The following is an 11,841-nucleotide window of genomic DNA, read 5'->3' as shown; positions in this document are numbered from 1 at the left end:
CCTCCATCTTTAAAATACATTGGCCAAAGAGGGACATACCTCCGCCTTTCTCCCTTTTACACTCAGTGGCACCGTGATGAATGCAAGGGGGAGATTACTCGCCAGGGAAGCGAAAAAGAGAATTAAAACGACAACGCGCCAGGCAAAGCAACAAGACCAAAGTTAATATTGGAGTGGCTAGAACAGCTGCGTGTAAACGATGGAGATACTAAGAGCAGATTTCGGGTTTTGGCCACCGGGCTAGAAAGTAATATTCAGTTGGTTGTCATATACAATTTCATCGCTAGATGGGAGAAACGGTAACGCTGGATTACATACATGCATGTTTCCTGGGAATCTTCTGGGTTTAGATTAGGCAATTTGCATATGGTTCATAAGGACCGGTTTAGCCAATTGTAAACTACCTCACTTTCTCCCATGTTCCACTGTACAGGGACAGAATTGATTTGAACTTCTTTTAAGTTTAACATGATTTATCATTCTGAGTCTAACATCCAACCTGTAAATATGACTGAAGATCATTCTGGGTTGACATAACATATGTGAGAAATGTTTGTTGTAATGTTCTATTTTGTACCTGTTTTATATATTTTGTAAATACGAAATCATTGATTAAAAAAAACTACCGTTTATCGATTTAAATGTTGCCTGACTGTATTTCGTCTAGTACATTGTGCAGTTGTGGTGTAGTGTTTCAGGATAACTAGCATGAAGCCAAAGCGTGTCTGAAGCTAATGACCTCCTTTTGAAATGCTACTAAAACGTCCAACAGAGCGGCTTGACAAACTGGTAATGTGTATCTAATGCTGTGAATGTGAAGCAGGGCCGTGCTGACAGAGAGTGCTCTGACAGTGTAGGTTCCCCTGGATTTAAAACCTCTTTGACCTTTTTCAACACTATTGATTAAGCCGCAAAATGGAAATGCTGCAAACAAAATGGCTGATGGAAAACCGACTGGCAGGAGATGTGAAACAGCCCCAGCAGGTTACAGTTTGAGAGTTAAATCCATGGTTTAACCTCAAGGAGGTGGTCTTAGAACATGATTACAAACTGCAGCAGGTTCAGGCCATGCTGCGTCTCTTGGCGGTTTTCTTGACTGCTGCCGGTTTTGTGTTCGGACCTTTGCGAAGTTTGGACTTTGCTTTGATCATTTTGACATGCCGAAGGCCGTTAAGGTGCATCGGTTTGGGTTTGGTTGCCTTGGGCGCCTTTGCTGGCTTTGGGGTGGCTGTAGGTGGGGAGGGTAGGCTTTCGCCCCCGGGACAGGCCTTGAAGACGTGGACATCCTTTACCCTGCGGCCGGTTAGCTCAGGGGGATTGGCACAGGTGGCTCGCACCTTCAGATTGACTTTCTCAATCCACCTAGATGAAGATGAGATCAAGTTATGGCCAAACACTAAGTAAACCATCTCAAATGAGTAACTAGTACTAGTAGCTAAAATATAACCAGGGAATCGCTACAACTCAGAGTGGAGTGTCAACAAGTGTTCCCAGATAAATCATCCCAGATACAAATATGCAATTTTAGATATAAAACAATTCTTTGTCCCGCTTTAGGGATCTGAAAAAAAAAGGCTTTAAAGCCTCTGAATACCCACACAGGTGTTTAGAGTTCCTCTGGCTAATTGGACTGCTCAGATTGAAGGTGTGTTGGAGCTTTGATGGGAATTTATGGACCTTTTTCACAGCAGACATTTTGACTTGTCATTGTAGGAAAAGCACAGCTGAAATTGATAACCTTAACAATGGCTCAATTCCATCAAGTGTCCCAGTAAGCTATTTCAGTAAGTCAGCACAACACGGTCTCACGGCAGTTCGTGAAATTTTCACGTTATTTGAAATTGTCACATTATTTTTAATGTATTGATTCGTGTACGACAACACGTTTATCTCCGTTTTTTCGTGCTGGCCAGCACGAAATTGGAACTATCTATACGGAGGTTGGGTTTAGGAAAAGATGTAACGGGGAAAGCCAACGTCACACCCCGGGACACGATCCGCGGTCTCTGGGGGACACGTGGCAACAGCAACGGGACGGCGGAGGTTGGGTTTAGGAAAAAAACAATGGGGAAAGGAAGCCTAACACACCGAGAAATGGCCGCGGGGGATGCGCGACAATAACGCGACTATTGTGATTAGGAAAACAACGGGGAAACAAAGTGCCACACGCGGGACGCGATCCTTGGTCTCCGGGGTGAAAGTCCTGTATTGTTTGACCCATCCACCACCCCAACCAACCTTTTTACGCGGATTTTCGGCATTTCATACTACTCGCTATCGTAGTCGTTCTGTTATCACGACATATGCTTCCGATTGAAATACATTGGTTTACATTTTCGTGCTGTCCACCACGAAAAAAACGTCCCCGTGAACACAAATCAATAGATTTAATAACGTGACCGTTTCACGAACTGCTGTGAGACTGGGTTGGTCAGCATGCACAATACCAGGGCCTCTCCTAAGTGGAATGCAGCCATCCTTAATGGTTTTGAATACACCTGTGATTTTCACCTGTCAACAGGTGAATTTTTTAATTAAAATTTTTAGCCCGTAAGTTACAACTTCAAGTCACGACTCACGACTTGGTAGCGTTCCAGGGAAAGTCACGAGCTGGCTAGCTAAACATTGTGCTGTTGGCAGGGTTCAGGTTAGGCTACCTAGCGTTAGCTAGCGGCTGCCTAACGTTGACTCTAACTAGCGCTATCTGATACTAGCTATTTCTAGTCTGCGACATATTTTGGGCTTCATTTAATAAACAACCTGTAGTAGTAGTAGTAGTAGTAGTAGTACACAACCATGTGTATTGTTTTGATTACAATGTGCAGAATTACTTTACGTTGCCTATTTGTCTATTTATTTCTATTTTTCACCATTAATCACCGGCGTCTGTACAGCATCAACAGGGGTCGTCATTGTTGTTTGTGTGTGACGTCAAAAACTGTGACTGGGAGTACAATGATCTGGTACGAGTTCACGGGGAGTCACGGGCTGCCTGGAACGCAGCATTTGTCCTGCCCTAACAGGTGCTAAAACACTAACGGGGGACTGTCAATCGATGTCAATCAATCAGTCTAACCACACCCACACAGTCCTGGAAGAGGTCCAGTCAGCCACCTTAACTGGAAACACCTGTGTGGTTGCTCAAACCCCAGTGATTTGGGACCACACTCAGTGCGCTGTAATAGCCTTACATGCGTAGCGGCAGCAGAGGGCAGTCACACATCAGAGGGTTGTCGGCCAGGTTGATGACCTCCAAAGAAGTGAGGGGGTGCAGGTCGGGCACCTCTTCCAGCTGGTTTCCCTCCAGGAAGAGACTCCTCAACCCAGGACCCAGACCTGCCAGGGAGTTCTGTGACATCTACAGTAAGACAAAGAAAGATTTTTTTAAATAACCTCTGTGAAATGATTTGTTGCTGAGCCTAGTAAATGGGCAGGTTAGAGAGAAAAAAAGACAATTTAGTTTAAAATAAGTTTTGACACCAATTTGTCAACTGTTGGCACTAGATAGGCATATTCTCCATGTTTAACCCTTGTGTTGTCTTGCCATCAACCTTGAAAAAAAACTTTCTCACACTTTTTTTTTTTTTCTACGTTTTTGACCCCCCGTTTGTTTTTGCTTTTTCCAACGTTTCAAATTGTTAAATTTTTCTTCTACACATTTTCAGCGCTTATTTCTACGTCCCCATATTTGCGGATATAAAACAAAAATTTAAAACGGGTCAATGTGACCCGAAGTCAACACAAGGGTTAAGTTACGTTGTCACAATGCTGAAATGGCAAAAAAAAAGTGTGTGTGGAAAAGCTCAGTGTAGGTGTGTTTGTATAAAATGTGTTATTGCATTGTGGTCAATGCGCTTATGTGTTGTTGTATGCACGTGTGTCCTGCGTACGTACCATATGTTCCGGACTGAATCAGTACTTGCATTCAGCATGTCGTCTGAAAAGCGTACTAGGTCACATGAAGAGCCCCCTCACCTTCTCCAGTCCCATGTTATCCAGATACAGCTCCTTCAGTGACCTCGCCAATGGTCGAAACACGTTTGGCCCCACCCAGCGAATTGAATTCCCAGACAGCCTCAGGTCTCTGAGGTTTCCCGCCCTGCTCAGCGCTTCAGCGGGCACTTCCTTCAGCTTGTTTCCTCCCAGGTGGAGCGTATCGAGGTCGCTGGCCTGCTCCAGGGCCCTGGGTGACACATGATCGATGGCGTTCCCGGTGAGGTAGAGGTCTCGGAGGCCCTCCGCTCCGGTCAGGATGTCTGGCTCCAGCCTGGGGATGGAGTTGTTCTCCAAGTGAAGCGCCAGCAGGCTGGGCACCAGTTTGAAGGCTCCTTTCGGGAAACCGGTGAAGCGGTTCTTCTCCAGGTGGAGGTAAGTCAGCTGAGGCAGGCCTGGGGATTTAGATGATAGAAATTCCAATTTAAGCATTGAGACACGACAAGTCAGAATAGTGCTACAAAGGCCTTTTCTACTCCTGTTAATTTAGGATTTAAAAGACCTTTAAAGGCGTCGGGGCTGAGGGAAGTGAGGTCATTCTCCGACAGGTACAGGTAGATCAGTCCTTTCATTCCACTGAAAGCCCCGCCCTCCACCTCCGCAATCTTGCAGCGCTGCAGATGTAGGGACACGACCTGGGCAACGCCAGGGAAGCTGTTGCTAGGGATGTAGTGGAAGTGGTTGCCACGCAGGTCGAGGAGACGCGTGTTGGGAGAAAAACCCCGAGGAACTTTGGTGTGAGCGCGGTTCTCACACGAGGAGTGGTGTGTCTCAGCCTGAAGACGAGGGGTCGTGGAAATGTAATGTAATGGACAGATGGGACAAAGACACAAATCATACTTTTGTTACACTCTCCCTTTGACATTACGTTTATAGTAGATTTCATCAGCTACAATTGCGCTCTGGCTTCATATTTAGCATATAGATTAGGGCTGCGCAATTAATCGCAATTTTATTGAAACCGCAATATGAACTAGTGCAATATCCAAATCGCAGAGGGGCGCAATATTTGTTAAAGGCAAAATATGTGTCAAACCATTCTAAAATAAAGTAGTGTGGTGCTGCAGAGACGTCCCGGCCTACAAATCCTATCCTACAGACTGAAGAAAAAAATCTTTGTTTGGTACAGATCCTCGCAAAAAAGAATTTCAATGAAAATGAGAATAACGATACAAAAATGATCATTCCCTCCCATATCGTGAATCATATCACAATCGCAATTCATGTCAAAATATTCGCAATTAGATAATTTCCTAATATCGTGCAGCCCTAATACAGATATGAAACATGCATGAAAGAGTGTAAATATACTTCATATGTTTTTGTGTCGGTTCAAAAGGCAAGAGTGAGAATGCTACGCATTAGTCCTTCTAGGAAACTTGAACTAATACAAGTAGACACTGAAACCTTAAAGTATAAGTAGACAAAGAACGAGTGTCCGCACACTACAGAAGTAAATTACGAAACTTGACACAGGCCCCACTTACCTCGCAGACACAGTTGGCAGGACACTTGACTTTGTTCTCTGGCTCTTGCGTGGGTGGTGGAGTGATCCTGGCTGCCTCCTCGAGCTCGGCCTTCAGCATGGCCTCCTGGCTCTGGCAGCGCAGCTCTGCAGGGTAAACCGCCTCCAGGTTCTCTCCTGACAGGTGGGCCGGTCCTCCACATGTCCCAATCAGCTTCACCTTGCTCCGGATCGACCACTCCCTGTACTCGGGAGAAAAAAACAAAAAGACTATTTGTAACTTTTTTTTTGGTTGACGTGATTAAAAGCTCTGTGGCTCTGCCGTCAGCCGTTTAGTTTGAAATCCACAAAGGCCTGCTGTACCTGAGTGGACGCAGGTAGCAGTTGCAGTAGATGGGGTTCCCTGCCAGGTTGAGGCGTGCCAGCTGGGGCGAACCTTCAGAGAAGGGCTGGATGACGCGCAGCTGGTTGTAGCTGATGTCCAGGTGGACGAGGTTGGGGGATTTGGATACAGCGGTGTTGTCCATGTCCTGCAGGGACATGTGGTCCAGGAAGAGGTGGGTCAGTTTGGCCATGGACACCACCTCCTCTCCGAGGTAAGTCATCGGGTTGTAGCTCAGTTCAAGACGGGTCAACTCTGGCAGTCTGCGTGGATACAGAGAAGTTTGGAAATTTCCAGGTTTATTACTCAAATATTACTATATTATTACACAGTTGCCAAGACACCAGGCAACTGTGATGTTAATCAATGGCTTTTAACCTTGCTAGCAGTTTGGACCAAAGCTCCACTGTGCCTTAGCCGAGCTGCTAGCGTGGCTGTAGACTTTAGAAAAAAAAAGTAATTCCCGACATAACAGCAATTTGTTTTCATTAAAGATTTAGAATTTCTCATTAGACACTGTTTCCTAAAGTGGATTTAGTAGCTGTCCACATGAGAGTTCTGTGTAGCTCTGTGCCACTGTAACCCAGATAGTGGTCCTGTACCTGGTCATGGTCTCAGTGGGGAAGAACTGCAGCTCGTTGTGGTCCAGACTGAGACGGGTGAGCGTGTACAGGCTGGCGAAGGCCTCTGTGTCCAGGTAGTTCAGAGAGTTGTGACTAAGACGAAGCCATTTGATGTTCTGCAAGCCCTGGAAGGAGGATAGGTCGGCTTTTTTATTATGAGTAATATTTCTGTATTTATTGTAGTTAGTTAGGTAGGTGTGTGTGTGTGTGTGTGAGAGAGAGAGAGAGAGAGAGAGGGAGAGGGAGAGGGAGAGAGAGAGAGAGAGAGACCCAGGTTATGTCTTTTTAAAAGGAAGAAAAACTTCCTTTTACTCTACTGTCACACCAAATGCATGCACTCTGGGGAATTGTTGGGTCTTAGTAAATTATAGAATGTGGTCTAGACTTACTCTCTAAAGTGTCCTGAGAGAACTGTCCGTCAGGGATTTACACTATAAGTAAGATTGAGTTGAATTGCATTTTGAATTAATGTTCCAACAACAGAAGACATTTTAGCATTTCTTTAAGCCACCTTTTTCAGTTTGAGATATTTTGCTACCTGGAAGGCCATGTTGGGGATGTAGACCAGCTGGTTGTGCGTGAGGGAGAGCAGGTTGAGGAAGCCGAGCTGAGAGAAAGCTCCAGGCTGGATCTCTTCCACGCGATTACGGTCGATCATGAGCTGCTTCAGCGAGGACAGGCCGTCAAATGACTCCTGGACTCACAAAACACAAAGGGAGACAAAAGGTTTTCCTTTGCTGCACTGAAAATATGTATGGTGGCGGGGAGTAGATTTTATTTAATAAGGAGGAGCGATGCAGAGTTAAAGGTCCCATATTACGCTTATTTTTTAGGATCATACTTGTAATTTGAGTTTCTACTAAAACATGTTTATATGATTTAATGTTTAAAAAAATACATTTTATTTTACTGTCTGTCTGAAAATGCCTGTATTCACCCTCTGTCTGAAACGCTCAGTTTTAGCGTCCCCTTCCCGAAAAAAGCCCAGTCTGCCCTGATTGGTCAGTGTTTCCGAGTCTTCCACATCTGCACTCTTGGAGTCTCTGCACTGTCATTTCAGCCGGGGAATGACTGTAACGGCACTGTAGAGGCACTTTCAACCTACAGTATATACAGTGCTGCTCATGAGTATAGGAACCCATGCTAAAGTTGAATAAAAAGAGGAATAAAAAAATCATCTTTTGGAAATTGATCTTAATGCCTTAATTAAAATAATTAGGAAAAAATCCAACCTTTGAGGACACCAATTTTCTTTGTGAATGAATAATGTATTGTAAATACATGTTCTTCCTTAAAATACAGGGGGCATAAGTAAGTACACCTATGTTAAATTCCCATAGAGGCAGGCAGATTTTTATTTTTAAAGGCCCGTTATTTCATGGATCCAGGATACTTTGCATCCTGATAAAGTTCCCTTGGCCTTTGGAATTAAAATAGCCCCCCATCATCACATATCCTTCACCATACCTACAGATTGGCATGATTTTATTTCAGTTAGCCTAATAGCTGGTTTGATTTGCATTGAGAGATGATCTTATGGAAAGTACCCCATGCCAATCTCTAGGTATGGTGAAGGGCATGTGATGATTCCAAAGTCCAAGTGAACTTTATCAGGATGCATGGTATCCTGGATCCATGAAATAACTGGCTTTTAAAAATTTAAATCTGCCTGCCTCTATGGGAATTTAACATAGTGTTGTCTATACTTATGCCCCCTGTATTTTAAGGAAGACCATTTATTTATTTACGATACATTATTCATTCACAAAGAAAATTGGTGTCCTCAAAGGTTGGATTTTTCCTCATTTTTTCAATTAAGGCATTAAGATCAATTTCCAAAAGATGATTTTTTTTATTCCTCTTTTTAGTCAACTTTAGCAGGGATTCCTATACTCAGCATATAGCAGCACTGTATGTAGTACAGTTGTGACATCACAACCATACAGAAGTCCTGTCGTTTAAAGGCACAGTCTCAGAGTACAGGCTGTGTGGATTTTTCTGTGGATTGAGCGTTTTAAAACTTCCCCAGTAATGATATTGAACCTTGACCTGCTTTATAATGAACGAAGACCTAAAAAAAAAACCTCACCTTTTACAATATGGGACCTTTTTAAAATACAAACAAAAAGTGATAATGCTGTGAGAACTGGATTTGAGGCGTGTGTGTATGCGAAGACCTGGTAGAGGACGTCAATGTTGTTGTTGGCCAGGTTGAGGAAGACCAGGCGACCGAGGCCGCGGAAAGCCCCCTCCTTCACCCTGCGGATGTTACAGCGCTGCAGCGACAGGTGAGTCAGGTAGGGAGTGTGTTTGAAAGCCCCGGTGGGAAGTTCCTGGATGTCGTTGCCTCGTAGATCCAATTTCACTGTGATCTGTAAAGAAAGGAGATTAGACATCAGATGGAAACCGATGGAAACTAAACCTACTATAGAAATGTGGGTATATGTGCGTGTGAAAAAGAGACCTCGTCAACAGTCGGAGGAACTTGAGTCAGGTTCTTGTTGACGCAGGTCACAGTGAGCTGGATCTGGTCACAGACGCACTGCTGTGGACATTTTGCCGTGTGTGCTGCAGGGATGCAGAGGAGGCTGAGCAGCAGGACCCAGAGGGTGTCAGGACAGAGCTGGGAGAACATCTGAGACGGGGAATAACAGCTTTTACTTCACTCGCACTATTGTATGTTATGTTATAGGAATTCAGGTTTAAAGGCTCTTGACACCCACGCCGGTTGTTTTCAGTGTCTGAAGTCTGAGTCTCTTGTTAGCTGTGTTGCTCCGGTTAGGGCAGGACAAATGCCACCTTTTATCATTTCTTATTGGCAGGAAATATTTGTGGCCTAAAGAAATTCCCATCTGAGCTGCGGCCCACTTTCAACCTGAGCAGAGTCTCATCAGCCAGAATAACTGAAATCACCCGTGTGGCTGTTCAGAGGCTTTAAAAGTCTTTACTGGGGCTCCTCTTGACCAGTGACACGGTAAATAAAAAGTGTCGATTTTTTCCATTAACGCCTAAAGGGCCGAGCTGCCAGCAACTGGCTGCAGTTGAGATTTCTTTAGATGTGAGGTACCCTAATAGATCCACCACTTACCCATTCATTCATTCATTCATTCATTCATTCATTGACCATGGCAGTGTCTACAGAGGAAACACTGAATCAACATCATTCATCATTCACTCTTCTTCTCTCTGCACACTGCTGAACTGTGTACAGTGCTTGACCCTGTGTAGTCGGTTTGAAATGTCCTTGTATAACTTCCCTAATGATCAGCTGTTTTTTTGTTTTTTTTTTTTTACTTTGTTGGCTTGTGAACCCTTTAAAAAAAATGCAGTGTCCGGTTGGGGCCGCTTGTCAAGTTTCAGATATCAATAAGTTGTTCATCAAACAGACATCCACACACACACACCGTGAATTTAAATCTGTCGTTTGATTAACTGTTGGCCCAAAGAGATCAAATTATTACAAATTTCACACACACACAAAAAATAGATTTGTAAAGCTGAACTTTGTTTTTCTTGTTCCTGTGCATCATCTCACAACCCCTCAGATTTATCTTGTAATTCTCTGAAGGGGGGCCCAAACACACACACACACATACACACACGTAAAATCTCACACATTAATGCAACATTATTTATAATCTAATTATGTCCTATATAATATATCCGTTACAGAGGGACATTTTTCTGCAGCATGAGTAGTTTTACTATTGTTACTTTAAGTAGGCTACATTTAGCTGATAATTCTCCTATGCTTTTATTAAATCTTTAACACTGGACCTTGTTATTGAGTATTTTTACTCAAGTAAGGGCTCAGAGTACTTTTTCCACCTGCCTATAGTAGTAGTAACAGCAGGAAGAATGTGTACCCGTGCAGGTAAAATCCAAATATAGAGGATGCCAAGCTCCGAAACATTCAGGGGCTCCTAAAGGATACCTAAACATGTATCACAGCCTATGAGAACTCAATTCTAACTCTTATCAGAGGAATGTGTGTGTCACATTGTTTTAAATTTCCTTACTAAAGCTCACTTTGACAAACACCAATATCTCCATCATTCTGTACTTTGGGAGATTAGTGTTGTTTTTGCTCAGATTGGGCTGCCCCAGTCTTCACTGGAATGCCTTAAAACCACATTCCCATGTCGGATCAACAGTCTTGATCCGCAGGAATGGACATGAAAAGCTTCACAGCTCCACACTCTGAAATTTGGAGTCTCAAAATGTGGGCACGTGAAATGGTGCCATATGCTCTTTCTTTAAATTTTTTAAAAACAAAACCCACCCCAAGGTTGTTTTGAATAAATGCTCGAGCATAGGAAATACGGTTACATGTAATTTGTTATATTGGAATTGAACTTGAAGGTTGCAGGGAATTCAAGCTGACTATACAGTATGCTATATTATATTTTAACAGCATACCACGTTTTGTACCTAGACCCCTGAGCAGAGAGGGGCCAAGAAACTAGAGACGGAGGAATTTTGTCCGCGTTCCCCCCGGAGATCAACAGTCCAGACCGCAGAGGAGCTGCCGCGCACAAAGACGCACAGTGTCTTTCCCAACCGGTATTGTGCCAAAATGCGCTTCCCTTGGCCAGGGACGGTGAGAAAACTATTCCATCGGTTCTGAATGCTTTTTTTTTTTTTAACCAAAAAATGATCTTGCAACATTATGTAAATATTGCTATGTGCGTAAACGGGGATGTTGGTTAAATGACGTTTTGGGAATGACAAAAAACCTACTATGTTATCTAATCTTGAAAATATGAAGTCTTCAGTTCAGTTCGATGCAATGTGAAAATCATTTTTTCTTTTGACGCTAAAATGCCCCAAATAATTAAACACCGCTTGTCCACGTGATTTGATAATTATGCAGTTTTTGGTATTAAACTTAAATTCTAAAGTTCTGTGTCAAAGTGTTTATCTTTCACAACTATATCACCATACATGTTTGAAATCAGCCATTTGAAAATGTACAGTAAGTAGGCCTAGTATAGGAATCTATTTTACGCATTAAAAACTCACTCACCGTGCTTTCGTCCTGCTGCTAGTCTTTTACTGGCCGCGGACTCTCACGGTCTCTGCTGCCTCTGCTGCTCCCCGGCTGTCCCCCATCCAAAACAAACTCAGTTTATCCCTCCATTCACTGACCCCCTCGCCCTCTCCGGCACAAACACACCTCCACCTCTAGAGTCTGCACACTGCTCGCTGCTATCTGTTAAAGGAACAGTTCGCTTGAAAGTAAAGATATTTACCTAATTCACCTCACTGTCATGCCCGTTCAGTCTCCACTGGGACCCCCCCACACACACAGACTAAGAGTCACGCTTTTTAGAATAGTTATATTTCTGACTGGACTTACAGCACAAACATATCAGGAA

General features: G+C 43.6%; 1 protein-coding gene across 1 annotated transcript; it reads right to left on the bottom strand.

Moving 5' to 3' along the window:
- Nucleotides 1-126: 126 nt before the first annotated feature.
- Nucleotides 127-11,551, bottom strand: chadlb (chondroadherin-like b). The gene is made up of 11 exons (XM_039788226.1): nt 11,490-11,551; nt 8,928-9,098; nt 8,641-8,835; nt 7,002-7,157; nt 6,443-6,588; nt 5,822-6,103; nt 5,481-5,700; nt 4,496-4,769; nt 3,976-4,388; nt 3,192-3,358; nt 127-1,362 (listed from the first exon to the last, which is right to left on the bottom strand). Exons 2-11 carry the CDS (start codon nt 9,096-9,098, stop codon nt 1,062-1,064), a joined length of 2,325 nt encoding a protein of 774 aa, XP_039644160.1. The 5' UTR covers nt 11,490-11,551; the 3' UTR covers nt 127-1,061.
- Between the last annotated feature and the right edge of the window lie 290 nt (nt 11,552-11,841).

The sequence above is a fragment of the Perca fluviatilis genome, chromosome 21 (genome assembly GCF_010015445.1).
Source record: "Perca fluviatilis chromosome 21, GENO_Pfluv_1.0, whole genome shotgun sequence".
NCBI classification, from domain to species: domain Eukaryota; kingdom Metazoa; phylum Chordata; class Actinopteri; order Perciformes; family Percidae; genus Perca; species Perca fluviatilis.
This window is presented reverse-complemented; position numbering and strand designations above follow the sequence as displayed.

What these genes read in the sequence shown, in the direction of transcription:
- chadlb (XM_039788226.1), bottom strand. Translation starts at nt 9,098, where the DNA reads ATGTTCTCCCAGCTCTGTCCTGACACCCTCTGGGTCCTGCTGCTCAGC. An exon ending in CCCACTGAGACCATGACCAG is followed by an intron (nt 6,104 to 6,442) that starts GTACAGGACCAC and finishes GTATCCACGCAG; the next exon opens with ACTGCCAGAGTTGACCCGTC. An exon ending in CCTCTGCTGCCGCTACGCAT is followed by an intron (nt 1,363 to 3,191) that starts GTAAGGCTATTA and finishes ATCTTCATCTAG; the next exon opens with GTGGATTGAGAAAGTCAATC.